The 17308-nt window shown below is 50.3% G+C and overlaps 1 protein-coding gene across 1 annotated transcript in view; it reads left to right on the forward strand.

Annotated features, from left to right (window-relative positions):
* KIF6 (kinesin family member 6) overlaps positions 1-17073 on the forward strand; it is a 377832-nt gene extending 360759 nt beyond the window's left edge. The window contains exons 17-21 of the mRNA XM_029243281.1: positions 1556-1640; positions 2780-2915; positions 5331-5428; positions 15194-15283; positions 16899-17073. Coding sequence (XP_029099114.1) covers positions 1556-1640; positions 2780-2915; positions 5331-5428; positions 15194-15283; positions 16899-17073 — 584 coding nt within the window. The remainder of the gene's footprint in view (positions 1-1555; positions 1641-2779; positions 2916-5330; positions 5429-15193; positions 15284-16898) is intronic.
* The last annotated feature ends 235 nt before the right edge of the window (positions 17074-17308 follow it).

Here is a 17308-nt window from a genome sequence, read left to right on the forward strand (position 1 = left end):
TTTGAGAATTAGCAATAAGATGAGTAGGCCACCTAGCCCAGCGTCTAGTAGAACTTGGCAGAACCTGGAATATAGAAGGCGCTCGGTAAATGGTCGTTGTTAGTAATTCACCTCCTATAGAAATATAGAACGTAAATTTTTCAAAGCTAGGAGAACTCTTCTCTACCCTGCCCCTCTCGGGTCTATCCGGAGTATGATGTCCAGATTCAGGCTCTGTACTTCAGATCGATTAGAAAGTCACCTTGCTACTGAGCCCTCAGGTGAGAGAATTAGGCAGAGTCAGCCCAGGAATAAAGCTCCAGGCACATGTGGTATTTTGTTGTTGTTGCTGTTGCTGTTAAAGTATTTAAAGAACCATCAGATTAAGAAGGAGGACAAACTGTGCTGCTCCAGAGCTCCAAAGGAGAGGTGAAAAGAAGTTAGTGGGGCAGGTCTCACCTCCAATTAAGAGGAAACAGAGCTGCCCGCAAGGAGGTATGCTCAGTGTAAAGCACTGAGCCTCACCCCCAGCAGTATGGGGGGAGAAAGCAGATGACCATCCTCAGAAATGTTATCGAAGGAATTTCTGAATCGAGAGCCTTGCAACCAGACAAACCTGGATTTGGATCCAGGCTCCTCAAGTTAGCCATGCGGCCTTGGGCAGGTTAACCTCTTCGAACCTCCATGCCCTTATCTGTGAAAGGGGAGCAATAATACCTCCAATGAGTACCAGAAGGATTAAGTCTGATCATGTCCAGAAAGCACCTAGCGTGTGATAGAGTCTCCCCTCCAAAGAGTAAAAAGTGGGGCTGCATAACTCCTAAGACGCGTTCTGAGGCTGGGAAATGCAGTACAACCACCGAGAGCCTCCTGGGAAGATAGACAGACCCCACCCACCAGGCTAGGAAAGGATGGGCTCCAGACAAGCACACAAGCAACCAGAGCAGGCAACCCGGCAACCAGCAGTGACAGCTGGCGTGTCTGGGGACACAGCCCTCACCTAGGACTTGCCAGGGCCCTGTGGGCAGGGCGTCTGAGCATGGTTCTCAGCCCTGGGTGCACACTGGGTTAATCGGACTTAGAACCACTGCTTCAGAGGGAAGTCAAAAACGGGAGACATGATTTGAGGCTGGAGAATTCGGCACCTCAGCTGAGGCAAAGTAAGATGTGAGCCGTTTTAGTGATACCTTCTTGGTTTATGAAGGGCTCAGTATCAGAGGAGGGGGAAATGGTGTTTTGCATCTTCCCTGGGGACTCAAGAGGAAACGAGTGAACTCCATGGTAAAAGGATTGGTAGCGATATAAGGAAGAATTCCCTTCCAGTGACAGATATGGGACAGTGGGAGGGACAGTGGATGGAGCATAATCATGGAACCCTCCTCTGGGGCTCTCAGGCGAGCAGAGGTTGCCACCCAGAGGAGGTGGGTAAAGCAGGCGCCCATCCAAAGGCCCCAGAAGGACTCACAGGGTCCCTTTCACCTGGGACGCACGATGACTGTGTCATCCGCTCTAAACCACACTCTCCCTTGACCTTTCTTCCCCGCTGGAGGGAGTCATCAGCATCTCCCTTCTCCAGGTATCTCAGGAAACACACCCGCGCCCTCGGCGCCAGACCTGCTGGAAGAGAAGCTGCGATCACGACTGCAGGAAGAAAAGAGAAGGTGCCCTTTCTTTTCGCCACACACACCCTGACCCCAGCCCCTCGGGGCCACCTGGAGCTGTGCGGCAGGGCAGGGTGGCCACGCCCGTCCCAAGCCTGCAGCTACTCTGGAAGCGGGTCCTAAAATAGCTGGAGGAGGTGCCACCTTTCAGCAGGCAGTCGTGAGATGCAGGAAGCCGGGCAGGGTGAGGCTGGAGTGGGGAGCAGAAGGCCCAGCCAGGCTCCAGCGCTGGGATCAGCCTCTGCAGCCCCAGCGCAGGCTGCAGCCCAGGAAGCGGCGAGTCTTGTCTGCTGCTGCCCTCTAGGGGAGCCCAGGAGTATGACCATGGAGGACCTCCTTCCCCCCACTTCTCTCCTGAGGCTCCTTATCTGCAAGGTGTCCAGAGAATATCAGACCCTCCTGCGGCCATTTAGGGCCCCAGAATGATTTAACCTGCAGAGCGAGGAACCTCAAGCATAAACAGACATCTGGTCATTACTGATACAAGCTTCTCAGTTCATTCATCCATTTAGGCATTCAACAGCTATCTCCTCTGCCACGAAGACGTTTGGGGTAAACCAAACAAGAAACCTTCCTTACTCTCAAGGGGGCAATGCTGTCACTGTAACACACACCACCCACCCCTGGGCTGGCTAGGCATGTACCCTGAGCGCCCCCTGTCACACTGCCCCCACCCCCAGATGGCCTGGGTTCAAACCCTGGCTCCTCTGTTTATTAGCTCGGTGCCATAGAGCAAGTTCCTCAACCTCTCCATGCCTCAGGTTCCAAGTCTGTAAAGGGGAGATGATATAACAGCGCCTTCCTCATAGGGCTGTGAAGAGGATTAAATGAGTTTATAGACGGCAAGGGCCTAGAGCAATGCCTGCCCGTCAGTGCCCAGTAATGGTACTTATCCTTCCTGGAGAGGGGTTAGTCCTGTCACACACAGAGCCCCACGGCCCACTGGACAGAAATACCTGGCTGTGGGCTCACATGCTGGCGCCATACTCTGGCCTGGGTGGGCAACTGTAAGGTCCCAGCCCCAGGCACCAAGGCTGCATGGCCAGGCTTCTGAGGCTCAGGCCCTGCCGCCGCCAGTCTCTTTAGAGCCCTCCCTCCCTGCCAGTGACTTTCAAGACTCCTCTCTGACTCCACTGCAGGTATAAAGCAATGTTCACGCGCCTGAAGGCGCTGAAGGTGGAGATTGAGCATTTGCAGCTACTCATGGACAAAGCCAAGGTGAAGCTGCAGAAAGAGTTTGAAGCCTGGTGGGCAGAGGAGGCCACCAGCCTGCAGGTACTGGCAGCCATGCCCCTCACTGCCCCAGAGCCCACCCTCCTTCTGGGGCCTGAGGAACGTCAGGGCAGACAGGGAGGGGCCAGACCCCCAGCCCCATGGTGGGGGGGAGCAGAGGAAAAAGAATGGGGGCTTAGACCCGCAGTGCACGTGCTCTCAGCCCCTACCTCCTGAAGCAAGGGCTCGTTTTAGTAACAAGGAACGTGAGTGGTCAGGGGCTCACTGTTTCCTTGCTAGTGCCTGACGCATAGAAATGTAGGGAGTGGGAGGTGTAGCTCCCCAAGCCGATGGATTGCCACCATTGCTTCCTGAGACATAGTGACAACACTGATTGTTCTTTATTACAGTCATATATATGCACGTATGTGTGTGTGTATATATATATATATGGTATAAATTTTAGAAAATACAGAAAAACACAAGGTAAAATCACCATAATCCCACCATTTAAGGATAATCGATATTAATATGTTGGATTATATTATTTTATATTTTTATGCATATACATCCTTATGCTTTTATAAAAATAGAATCATATTAGTCTTCAAGTATCACAAACGGCTTTTGTTTTTACTTAGCTGTCCAGCATGCCACCTCTTCCATGGCATGATGCCATGACATCATTCCAGTGCTGTCACTGTTCAAGCATATGGATTTATTCTAATATATTTAATCTCCTATTGTTTAATGCTTAGGTTGTTTGGGGGTCGTTTCACTAGAAAAGTATTTGAAGATACATTTTTGCATATTTCCTAGACAAATTCCTAGAAGTTCTCTATAATATTATGAAGGCTAAAGAACCTGTTAAGAAATGTTAGTACACACCCCCAGTTCCAACTGTCCTCATGTGACCCCTCAGCTGTGTATAATAAAAGAGATGACATACACATAATCCTACCACTTTTGTGGCTGGAAGAACCCTTAGAAATTCTCTAACAGGCTGATTGTGTCATTTTAAGGACAAGAAACTGAGAGCCAGCGAAGATAGCGTCCCAAGGACACAACCGAGCAGTAACCCATACATTACCGAGTGGCCTCGTGACCAGACGATGGAGAAACATATTTGGATAAAGTTAAATACACAAGATGACAAATAAAACCAATAATATGGAAATACAGTTATCACAATATTTTAGCAGCACAGTTATGGTATAGTAATATGTATACCATTTTACAGATGCATTAATTAATAAGATCTGGGGGGCTCAATATTTACCACAATTTCAAAGGAGTGATGAACACAGTATTTCAAGATTTCTGCAATAACTGTAACGTGATCTGAAAATATCTGTCATTTCTACTGGTGGCGGAGTCACTGGTACCACCCATTCTACTGTGGTTTGTTGTCTACATTTAATCATCGAAAGATATGTTAAATTTCAGGTAGAAGTTAGGAAGAATAAAGATGTCATTGGTTCCCAGTCACGTTCACAGTGCCCCTGCTCTCCAGTTAAGAAGCCTCCCTCGGGAGGTCATCAGTGGGTGAGACCGTCAGCCACTGCTGGTGCCCATGGGCATCCGGCCACTGGACAGTGATGAGGGTTCTCCCATCATCCCGTATGACCCAGTCGAGGCTGATGGATTCAGACCGTTTATTACTTGCATAGACAGTGAAAGGCAGGTAGCCTGTGCCCTCCACCCCACAGGATGTCATTGAAACAGAAGGGACCAGGTGACCACAGCAGGGATGATGGGGCGCCCTGTAGCAATTCCATGCAGCCACTAAGCCATTTTATAGCCGGCGGATGTACCCTGAGTGGGGCAGGCAAAAAGCCTTAACCCTCACTAGAACATAGGAGGTGATGAGAAACTGCCCCATGACGGCCTCTGAGCGAGATGGGGAGGAAGTGGGAGACGGGCTGGCAGCAGCTGCTCACCAGCCTCCCGTGCTCTCATGTCCTGGGAGAAGCGCGGGGCACTCTGCTAAGACTCAGATCAGCTGGGGTTTAACCGCTGCTCAGGAGACCTGTGTGGAGACACGCAAGGTTTCCAGGACCCTGCTGGAGCTGCCCCCACATGCATGACGCATGATGAATGCATCGCTCCCGACTCTGCCAGCATGTCTTTGGGACGAGGGAAAGCAAAGCCAGAAAGGAGTTCTGGAGAACTGTCAGATCACATTTCAAACACTTTTTCTTAACTTTAAAAAGTAATACAGGCTCAATATGGAGAACTTAGAAAACACAGAAAAGCACAAAGAATGAATCAAACATTACCCATTATCCTGCCGTCCAAAGAGAATGTTTTGATGCCCCTCATTAAGGTCATGACTACCTCTAGATTTATTTTTTTCCCACACATGTACATACCAACTTTTCTAGCTGGCTTTTTCCCTTTAAGAAATAACATCAAAGACATTTGCCCCATGTCATTAGATTCATGCTTACACTGTGAAACTTTCTCTTGGACCAACAGGTAAACTCCCCAGCAGTGAATTCATTGAATCACATGAAACCCTTTCCCCAGACGCCAGAATCCCAGCACGAAAGGTCCCAGCTTCTCTCTAGCAAAAGGTAAGGGGAGAACCCTGCGACAGGGTTGGGATGCCCAGAAAAGATGCCCTACCTCTCCTCAACCCAGCCTTGATGCTCTAAGTGTAGGCTGCCTGATCCGGGAAGATGAGTGACTTTCACTGTTAAATTAGTTGAAAATACTCAGGCCAGTGGCTCTCAGGCTTTACTGGAGTACCGCGCCCCCTCCCCCCACCCCGGCTCTTTCCCTCCGGCTCTGACAGCCAGTGGACCTACTGCCACAGTGACAAGAGAAGCAGTTTAACCAAACTGTGCAAGCCCTGGTCCTGCCGCTGGGTGGGAAGAAGCAGTTGGCAGTAGTGGGAGGGGAGAGGGAGGGGGAAACTGTGGAGGGGATGTTGGGTAAGGCAGAGGGGAGTCAGCCTGCCAGGACCCAGGAACCTCTGGTTAGTGACTCTGTCCTAGCACAGACTCAGGAGAGACGTGGGCACCCTCCCGTGAGGACGCCCAGAGCCAGTGTCCCTGAGTGATGGCATGAGCCAGCACAGACTATACTTCCCACACACACACCTTCTGAAGGCAGGTTCCTTCTCATGCCACCCACGTTATTGTCTCTTTCCAACCGCACAGCGCGGGCGGTAGAGCCAATGACACCTGCCTCATCCATCCTGCATCTCTGAGACAGGCCCACTGTCCGCATGGCAGAGATCAGGCCAGCATGAGTGGGGCCTCGGCCTCGACTGCCAAGGAACACTCCTTGCCTGGGTCTGAGCAGAGCTGAGTTCTCACGTTGGAAATGTGAAATAGAGCTTTTTAAAAGGGGTTGGGGAGAGGGTTGCCAGACGGTGTCCCTGATCCGATGATGTGATGAGAATGGCAATGACCTCTGTGGTCTCCTTTTCAAAAACCCATAACCCTGGTTGAGTCATGAGGAAAACGTCAGACAAGTCCCAGTCGAGGGGCATTTTACAAAATACCTGACCAGTACTCCTCAAAACTGTGAAGGGCAAGAAAATTCTGAGAAACTGTCACAGACAAGAGGAGCCTAAGGAGATATGACGGCCAAATGTAATGTGCTATCCTGGATGGGAACTAGATCAGAAGAACTAAGAAAATCCAAATAACGAACAGACGGTAGTTAATAATAATGTATCAGTATTGGTTCCTTAGTTGTGACAAATGTACCACACTAATATAAGATTATATAATGAGGGAAATTGGGTATGGGGTATAGGGGAACTCTCTGTACTATCTTTGCAACTTTTCTCTAAATCTGAAACTATTCTTAAAACAAAACAAAACAGCCAACCAGAGAGCTGTCCACCACCTGGCTGACATTTTCCCTGGACCTCTTCACATCCCCCAACCTGGCCCTCAGGGCCAGCACTTTGGCTTGTATTCTAGCTTTAGGAAACATCTCCTATGTGAGCCCCTAAGCCCCAGGTTAACAGCCGGCAAGGTATGTTCTGTTTGGCTACGCTGGTGTTTTAAAAGGCAGTGTAGATCCACGAAAGAAAAAATTGATAAGTTTGACTATATTCATATGGAAAATGCTGCTCTGTGAAAGACACTGTTAAGAGAATGAAAAGATAAACCACAGACTGGGAGAAAATATTTGAAAAACATATATAAATGGGCAAAAGATCTGAACAGCCACCTCACCAAAGAAGATATACAGGTGGCAAATAAGTGTATGACAGGATGCTCCACATCATATGTCACTGCGGAAATACAAATTAAAGCAATAATGAGACACTATTCCACACCTATGAGAATGGCTAAAATAAAATAAAACTGATACCACCAAATGCTGGTGAGGATGTGGAGCAACAGGAACTCTCGTTCATTGCTGATGGGAATGCAAAATGGCAAAGCCTCTTGGGAAAACAGTTTGGTGGTTTCTTACTAAACTAAACATACTCTTACCATGCGATTCATCGGTCATGCCCCTTTGTGTTTACTGAAATGACTTGAAAACGTACATCCACACTTACAGATGGTTGTTTACAGCTTTATTCATAATTGCCTAAAACTGGAAGCAACCAAGATGTACCTCAAAAGGTGAATGGAAAAACAAGACAAACGGTACATCCATATTTAATGATAAAAAGAAATGAGCTATTGAGCCATGAAAATACGTGGAGGAAACTTAAATGCATATCACTAAGCGATGAGGCCAGTCTGAAAAGGCTACATACTGTATGATTCCAGCTATGACATTCTGGAAAGGGCAAACCTATGTGCACAGGTAGAAAGATCAGTGGTTGCCGGGAGAGAGGGCAGGGCTGGAAAGGATGAATAGGGAGAACACAGGGGATTTTTAAGGCAGTGAAACTATGCTGTAGGATACTGTAATGATGGATATACAATAGTATGCATTTGTCAAAATCCATAGAATCGTACAACAGAAAGAGTGAACCCCGACGTAAGCTGTGGACATCAGTTAATAATAATGGTTCATCAGTTGTAACAAACGTACAACACTAATGCAAGATGTTAGTAATAGGGGAAAATACAAGCCGGGAGAGAGAGGATACATGCGAATTCTCTGTACTCTTTGCTTAATATTCTGTAAACCTAAAACTTTTGTAAGAAAAATAGTCCATTCATTTTTTTAGAAAACTTAAAGGCAGTGTAAGTAGGCAACTGCACTTCTCCGTGGCAATACAGAGCTTGGCATTAGTGTCCCACACTTGCCCTCTCTGTGCCTTCCCTTGGGTACCTGCTAATCTCTGGGATACTTGAGTTTCCAACCCCTAATGCCTTCCTGCTGCCCCACTCTGGGCCCCCTCCCTGAAACCCCAGGACTCCACAGAGCATGTTTAAAAAACACTAGTCCAGCCAGCCCAGAGCTTCCCCCAGTCATTGCTCTGGCTCTGGCTCCGATCCGAGCCTCTCGAGTGTCCACCACACGAGAATAAGCCCTCCTCCCCAGTGTGAGGCTTCTCAGAACCCCTGACTATTTCTCCAGCTTCTTTTCTGACCTCTTCCAAGCTCCTACTGGTAGGAGTATCCTGCCCAGCAAATAGGAAGCTCCAGCTCTAATTTTTCTTTTGCTTCAAGACAATGAAGTGTGTGTGTGTGTGTGTTGGGAAAGGCCCGGTGAAACTACTCCAGGGCTATATGGTAGACATAGACCATGCCTGCCAAGTGAAGCTCAGAACCTTGAATTTCAAAGGCGTGTATCAGGTTACCTATAGGAGCTTCTCCCAAAACCATGCTCCCTGAGCTCTACCCCCAGCACTTTTGATGATGCTGGAAGGAGGGTCTTTGGGGAGCGGACTCTCAGGCAGGCTCGGGGCGCTGTTCAGTCTCTGTCATCTGTGGTGGCAGCCGGTGCTCTGGTGGGATCTCTAACCTTCGGCAGAGATAACCAAGTGTCCTGAAAAGTGTCTATTAAGACACCTCGGCTATGAGCGGTCGGCACCCCTAAATTCCTTCGCACACAGTAGTTCAGATACCGTTCATTGTGGGCGGAAAGGTTACAGTGGACAGGTGAGAGGAAAAGGGTCCTGCTAGAGACTGGCAAGGGCAAGGTCTCGGGCTCCTCCTCTGATAAAGAAGTCACCTGCCACTGCTTTAAAAAGCTGGCAGAGAAGAGCTCACAGAGCTCTACCAGGGGTGAGGCAGGGAGGAGACCCTTTCCCTGGTCATCGTGGCTTTGCAGACATTCTCTATGAACAGCCAACTGTGGAGGATTAGTTGTTGGTGTCCTTAAATTCTCCAAGGAGACTTCTCCAAGGCTCTCCTCTCTTACGGTAATGACATCTCCTGTCATATACCGAGGGCTCTAAGGGCCAGGAACTGAACACGTGTGTGACATATGTGCTATCATTGCACCCATTTTACAGATGCGAACACTCTAGCTCCGAGAGATCAATTAACTTGCTAGGGTCACCCAGCTAATAAGAGGTGAGACCAGGGTTGGAACCCAGGCCTGTCAGCATCTGGCCACCCCTCTCCCCTCACTCCTCACATCAGTTTCCTTTAACCTTAATGACCATGGCCGTCCTTTAGGGACACATGCGTATCCTGTTGTTTAGTAGAAGGTGACATTTTCCCACTCATATTCTGCACTATTTTGTACAAATGTGTTTTCCTCATATTCCTCCAAGTGCCAGGTCCTCCTGCTTGGGGTCCCCACTCTTTCCATGTGTCCACGATCTGATTTTCCCAAGAGACCAAGATTTTCAAAGAGCAAAATTATGGCTCCTTAGAAGGCCAACCTCTGACTGGAACACCAGAGCTCCCTTGGATTGGGAACTCCAATCCAAGGATGGGATGATTGGCCCCATCATTTCAGTTGAGAAACCCTGAAATCAATCCTATTTCACTAATGAGAAAACTGAGGCCCAGGAAGGGAACGTGATGCTCTGAACTCTGTGGTTAACAATGGGACGAGCTGCAGCTGCAGCCTGAACTCCAGGCTCCATGTCGAGCCACGGTTTTTCCTTCCTTCCTTGCCCCCCGGCCCCCCATGCTCCCCTGCCTCCCCCTCTCTCCCCCTCTCTCCTCCTCACTCCTTCACTCCCTTCTTCCCCTCACTTTCCCCCACTTTCTTTTTATTTATTTATTTTTTTTGGTACACGGGCCTCTCACTGTTGTGGCCTCTCCCGTCGCGGAGCACAGGCTCCGGACGCGCAGGCCCAGCGGCCATGGCCCACAGACCCAGCCTCTCTGCGGCATGTGGGATCTTCCCAGACCGGGGTACGAAGCCATGTCCCCTGCATCGGCAGGCAGACTCTCAACCACTGCACCACCAGGGAAGCCCTCCCCCACTTTCTTTCTCTACCTAACCCTTCCCCTACATTCTTTCTCCCCCTTTTCTCCTCCTCCTCCTGATGCTTCTCGCCCCTCCTCCCACGCTCCCTCTAGGCCAAGGCCACCCCCTATTGTTTGTCCATTTGTCCATCCCTCTGCCAGCTTCTCTGAGAGAGTGTCCACCCTGGAATGGGTCTAAGAACTGGCCACTGGGAAGGCCTCCTAGGATCTCCTCGGGAAACACCGTTAGAATCCTCCCCCAGCATCTACCTTGTCTGAGAGGCAGGGCCTATCCTGGCCTGGCCTTCCTAGATATTCCTTAGGTATCCCAAGTTAAGGTGATCCCTGGATGTGCTTGCCAAGAGATCCTTAACCTTGACATTCAGAACCTTGGATCTCAAAGGTGCCCATCAGCTCACCATGGGTTACCTGCAAGGAGTCCCCTCAGTTTAGACTTTCACAAAGGGTGCTCTTCTGGGTGCTGGCCCTCGGGCAAGCCAGCTCCCCCTTTGGGATCCCCTCGTCTCATCTGTAAGATGCATCGAGGTCCCTCTGACACTATTCTTCCATGAGCAGGCGAGTGTCCTGGGGCCGCTGAAGAGCTGCTGGAACAGGAGAGTGAGAGTCCAGCTGCCTGTCTCCCCTGAGCTCCAGAGACGCTGCTCCTGATGGAACCATTGCAGCCCGGGGGCTGGTCCTCTTGCTCCTCGGGTTCTGACAGAAACTTGATTTCATCACTTCCCCAGGGATGCTCTGGGCCTGTGGGCTGATCACACTAAATTCACAACACTCTGATGGGCAACCATCATTAGGAGGCCTAATTAATATTACTTACTAATCCTTGTGAAGGAAGAGATGATTAATTCTGATGGCTGTTGTGCGCTCTCTCCGGAAGGAACGTCAGCGTGAGAAGTGAATTCACCGTCAAAGGCTCGTGGGTCAGGAGAGAGGACAAAAGTCATGGTATGACCCTGAGGGTTCAGAGGCCGAGCTATGGCATCCAGGGATGCTCCTGCAGCCTCGGGGCTGGAGGAGCCCCAAGCCATCACACTGCGTCATCCTCCTGCGGGAGCTGCTCTAGGCAACGGGATGGGCAGCTGGGCCTCTGCAGAGGGTGCTGGATGCCCCCATCTGTCCTGTCACCTCCATCTCTGCCCTCTTCCACCCACTCCCAGCCCTCAACAGTTAGCACCTGTGAGCACTCCCTGGAATCTTAGAAAAGGCTCGGCTGGGAAACCATTGAGTTCATGAGCCATTTGTGTGCCAGTGGCTTGATCTTGCAAGACTTGCTGCAGCTTCCAAACTGACCGTGACCTGGTGTCATTGCAGCACCTGCGGGATGGAAAGCCCTTTCTCCTTCCCTAGTTGAGGCCTGCACCAGGAACCATTCAGAAGGAACCCTAGGAACTTGCCTCTGTTCTCCAAAGAAAGGCGTGCAGAGCCTGCCACCTTGTGGCTGCCTCTGGTCCTACAGTGACCCTCATCAGACAGCACAGATGCTCAGCTCACCCAAAGACTCAGTGCAGAGTCTCTGGGATACTGGGAAATAGACATCTGAGGGGGGGGGGGGGGAATCCCAGGCTCTGATTTCCTTTCCCGTTTGTAGGACCCACATTCCTGAGACGGTGGAGGCAGGCCCAGGGTAAGAGGCCCTGCCCTGGCTGAGACAGGAGAGGGCAGGAGACAGGAGCTGGAGAGGAAGCAGTGCTCACGGCTGGGACAGTAGGTTATTGGGCCTGTGGAGAGCCTGGGGCTGCTGACGCGTGCTGAGCAAAGCCAGAGCACCTGTCTCTAACCCTGCCTGCCAGTCAACCCCAGAGTCCCCATCTGTGAAATGAGGGTTCTGAGGTGACTTCGGAGGCCTCTTTCTGCTCTGATATTGTGTCTAGGTAGGACACTGCAAAGCAAGGGAGTGGATCCCTTCATGTCACTGACAAACCAGGATAGCTTGCCTCTCCACCTCCCAAGGGGTGCTGTTGGGCTCCACTGTTTCCCAACTGAGAATCCAAGGCAAGGAGCGCACATCAATTAAATGGGCAAAACTGCATCTGCATGAGCTGTTGGGTCTAACTCCTCACTCAGGGAGCACAGAGCCGGTCAGCCCGGGCCCCCCAGGGTCGGTCCATGTGGCCAGGGATAAGCCATGTGTCTCCAGCATGTGTTTCCTCAGAATGCCAGAGCTGAGTCCGGTTAATAAAGCACAAGTTCTGAAGCCTCACAGAGCTGTGATTAGATCCAGATACTGCCACTTACCACTGGGCAACTTTTAGAATTTCTTTGACCTCTCTAAGCCTCAGCTTTCTCATCTATATAATGGGGATGGTGAGGCTATTGAGAGGATTAAATAGCGTGATGTTTGCAGAGCCCCCTCCCAGGACCTGGTGTGCAGACAGTGTCTATAAATGACGGTTGTGATCCTTGTTGTTTTTGTTCCACGACCACAGCTGGTACATGCAATGCTCTAGCAATGAAAATTAGTGTATAAACCATCTGTTATAGACTGAATGTGTCCCCAAAATTCATATGTTGAACTCTAATCCCCAATGTGAGGGTATTAAGAGAAGGGGCCTTTGGGACCTAATTTGGTCATGAGGGTGGGGCCCTCGAGAATGGAAATAGTGACCTTATAAAAAGAGGCCAGAGTCCTAGCTCACTCTACCATGTGAGAACACAGCAAGAAGTTGGCAGTCTGCAACCCAGAAGAAGCCTCTCACCAGAACACAACCACGCTAGCACCCTGATCTCAGACTTGCAGCCTCCAGAACAGTGAGAAATGAATTTCCATTGTTTATAAGCCGCTCGGCCTACGGTATTTTGTTATAGCAGCCCAAAGAGACTCAGTCAGAAATTAGTACCAGAAGTGGGGTGTTACTATAACAGATACTTAAAAATGTAGAAGCAGTTTTGGAACCAGGTAATGGGTAGAGGCTGTCAGAGTTTTGAAGCATGTGCTAGAAGATGCTGAGGTTGTCACGAATGGACTTTTAAAGGCAGTTCTGGTGAGGGCTCAGAAAGGAAAGAGGAGAGCTGTAGAGAAAGCTGCTATCTTCTTAGAGAATACGGAAATAATCACGTAGAGAATGTTGGTAGAAATATGGATGGTAAAGGCCATTCTGGTGAGGTCTCAGACAGAAATGAGGAACATGTTATTGGACAGTGAAGAAAAGGTGATCTTGTTATAAAGTGGCAAAGAACTTGGCTGAATTGTGTTCATGTTCTAGTGTTTTGTGGAAAGAAGAACTTGCAAGTGATAAAATTGGACATTTAGCTGAGGAGATTTCTAAGCAAAGTGTTGAGGGGGAGGCTTGGCTCCTCCTGACTGCTTACAGCAAAATACAGGAAAAGAGGAAAGATTTGAAAATGGAATTATTAAGCAAACAGGAACTAGAACTTAAAGATTCGGAAAACTCTCAGCCTATCCGTACAGCAAAAAAATGAGAAAACGTCTTCAGAAGAGAACGCTAGGAGATTAGTGTGGGTGTGAATCCCAGACTTCATCAGCCTCCCCAGCAGAAAAACTGCCAGACTGAACTGAAGCGGAAGGAGATGGGAGGAAGAAAGGAAGGCTGGTGGACTTCTTGGACCTCACAGGACAGGACCATAGAACTATTCCGTTGTGAATGGGCACTATCCTTCAAGACAAGGGAAGAATTACCCCAAAGGCAATTCAGAGATCATCACAGCTGCCTCCTCCATTTCAAAAAGGGAGACGATAGCCTTGCTTTCAACAATCCAGACAGCCTCTGCCCAAGGCTGTGGGGGTGGAGCCGAACAGCAGAACTATGAGGGCAAGACCCCTGCCCAGCAGAGCTCAGCAGCAACTCCACCCATGGGTCCAGAAGACAGGACCCTCACCCCAGTGGGTCCGGAGGGTAGAGTGTCAAGCCAAAGAGGATTGTTCTCAAGCCCTAGGATCTCATGAAGTTTGCACTGCTAAGTTTTGGACCTGCTTGGGACCTGTCACTCCCTCCTTCTTTCCTGTTTCTCCCTTTTGGAATGGAAATGTCTATCCTATGCTTGTCCCATCATTGCATTTTGGAAGCACATAACTTGTCTGGTTTTACAGGTCCACAGCTGGCAAGGCATTTTGCCTTAGGATGAAGCATACCTTGAGTGTCACCCATATCTAATTTAGATGATATTTCAATGGATGAGATTTTGGACTTTAGAGTTGATGCTGGCATAAGTCGGGGGCTGGTGGAATGGAATGAATGTATTTTACATGAGTAGGACTTGAATGGGGGGAGGGGCAGGGGCAGAATGTTATAAACTGAATGTGTCCTCCCAAAATTCATATGTTGAAGTCTAACCTCCAAAGTGATAGTCTTTGGAGGTGGGCATTTAGGTCATGAGGGTGGGGCCCTCATGAATGGGATTAGTGCCCTGATGAGAAGAGGCCAGAGACCTAGCTCACTCTCTTTCTACCGTGTGAGAACACAACGAGAAGTCGGCAGTCTTGACCATGCTGACACCCTGATCTCAGACTTGCAGCCTCCAGAGAGAAATAAATTCATGTTGCTTAAGCCATCCAGTCTGTGGTGTTCTGGTGTAACTGACTAATCATCATCCACAACAGAGGATTCTTGGCTTCTGCCATAGTCTGCTCGGGCTGCCGTAGCAGAATGCCATAGACTAAGCAGCTTAAACAACAGGGACTTATTTATTTCTCACAATTCTGGAGGCTGGAAAGTCCCAGATCAAGGTCCACAGGATCCACTTCTGGTAAGAACCCTCTCCCTGGTTTACAGATGACTGCCTCCTCTCTGTGCCCTCACCTGGTAGAGAGACGGCTCTGATCTCTCCTCCTCTTCTTATAAGGGCATCGATCCTATAATGGGGGATCCACCCTCATGACCTCATCCAAACTAATTACCTTCCCTCCAATTACCTTCCCTCCAGATACCATCACACTGGGGATTCGATTTCAACATATGAATTTTGGGGAGACAAACTTTCAGTCCATACAGCTCCTAGATATAAACTCTAAATTTCTCTTCTGTAAACCTCCTCCCATACCTTTTTCTTTTGTTGACTTGTCTCTTGCAGTGACGTATATGCCAGCAAAATCCTGCCCTCGCCTGGCCCCCTCCTGCACAGCCAGGAGCAGAGCAGCCCCAGCACCCCCCTGGAGGACAGGTCTGTGGTCTTCCCTCTCTGACACCTGTGACAGCCACTGCTGTGGGTACAGCAGGCTGAAATCGCCAATCTGCTTCCCTCACAACCCAAGGAGCCCCTTGTGCGGTGGCTTCACAGACAGAGCCCAGGGCAGGCCTCCGCCGTGGTACCCCAGGAATTCCCTGGGATCTCTCACAGATGCCAACTCCCAGAGCCAAGGAATTTTCCCCAGGGTCGCTGGGGCCCCATGCAGGCAGAGTGGCTTCATGTATCCTTGTAAATGACATACCTGGGGCCATTCAAGGAACAGGAGCCAGCCCAGGGGCTGTTCCACGTGGCCCACCAGCCCTGTGCAGAGTCCCCAGGCAGGGAAGGGCATGGAGTTGAGAAGCCTGGCCTCAGGCCTGTGAGCCATTCACTCCAGGATGAACAAAGCCGGCGAGGCCTCTCCCCAGCACGTGTCTCCATGCCCTCTGACTAGAATACCTGCATGCCCTTCTTCCCGTGGCAGGTAGGCCGTCCAAGGGTGAATTCCACCCACCGTCCCTCCCAACCCTGGACAGAACACACAGCTCCAGATCTGTCCCAGTCTCCCTGCCGCAACTCTGCTTTAGCACTTCTCACTGACTTGCAGCTGGAACGCCAAAAATTACATGTGATAGTGAACAACCCTTTGCTATTTATAATCCTCACTGCCTTCTAAGAGAGTGGATACTGTCACCTGCTGTGTGGAGTGACAGGTGTGAGGATGGACGCTTGGCAGAGCCAGGAGAGTACCTTGCTTTGAATTTTCTCAAGGGGGATTTTATGTATAGGAGGTGGATGGAAAAAGAGGAGGGAGAAGGTGACATGCATCCCTCCCTTTTTAAGGGGATTTCACTTCTTACAAATCTCATTGGCCAGAACCTGGTCACCTGACCACACATAGCTGCAAAGAAGGCTGGGAAATGCCATTTTTTAATGTGGCAACTTGCTGGGCTAAATATTATGGTTCTGTTTTTAAGGAGAGAAGGGAGAAGACTTATTTCTGTCTCAGGAGCAACTAGCTAAGCCATGGTAGGGGATGGGGATGCAGTGGGGACACATCCTAAAGGATACGACATCTAAGTTGGGTGCTAAAGGAATCTGGCCCCAGGTAGAATGGGCTTGGTTTGGGTAAGTTAGGGGCAGGGTGGGGGGAGGGTGTGGGTGCAGGGAGAGGAAGGTGGGGTGAGGGGATGGAGAAGATGCTGAGAGAAAGTCTGTGCTGCTGTGTAAGGGTCTGAGGGGAGAGCAGCCCAGGAAGAGGAGACAGCGAGGCAAAGGGCCTGAGGCCAGAAGGAACTTGGTGTAACAGAGTAGCAGGGTGGCCGGAGCACAGTGAATGGGCCCACATCACACAGAGACGGAGTTTGAATTTCATTCCAAGAGTGATGAGAAGCCACTAAGGGTTTGAGCCAAAGGACTGGGGGACACGTGCCTCATCTGGGTGCAGAAGGATTGCTGGAGGGGCTTCAGAGAAGGAGGGGGGCGAGGAGGCAGGAGCCCGCAGCCCCTGGGTGAGATCCAGTCAGTGAACGTGGGAAAGCACTATGGAAAGGTGAGCGCTGGGGCCAAACATAAGGCGTGGTAAAGTGTGACCTGTGCTTGTCCCCAGGATCCCGGAGAGGCCAGTGTCGTCGGTCCCGCTCACGGGGGACAGCCGGACAGACTCCGACATCCTGGCGTTCATCAAGGCCAGACAGAGCATCCTGCAGAGGACAGGTCAGTGCACCTTCCCTGGCAGCTCCTCCAGTGCCAATGGTCAAGGGGCGGCGAGGGGGGGAGGCTAGAGCCGAGGAAGCTGGAAGCTTCCCGAATGTTCCCAAAGCCTCGGGCCTGGCCTTGCAGTCACTTCACATGTGCCTGCCTCGGCCTCCTCCTGGAGAAAGCCCCAGAAGGCAGCATCGGACACACCGAGACAGGCCAAGGTGGTGGCTGGCCCAGGTGCCCCTGCCCTGCTTGGCAAAGCTGCTCTCCCTCCTCCAGATCTTCAGCTCCTCTTGTTGCCTGTCCCCAGAGCCCACT

This window comes from Monodon monoceros, unplaced genomic scaffold, assembly GCF_005190385.1.
Source record: "Monodon monoceros isolate NGI ecotype Baffin Bay Population unplaced genomic scaffold, NGI_Narwhal_1 Super_Scaffold_3, whole genome shotgun sequence".
Classification (NCBI taxonomy): Eukaryota; Metazoa; Chordata; class Mammalia; order Artiodactyla; family Monodontidae; genus Monodon; species Monodon monoceros.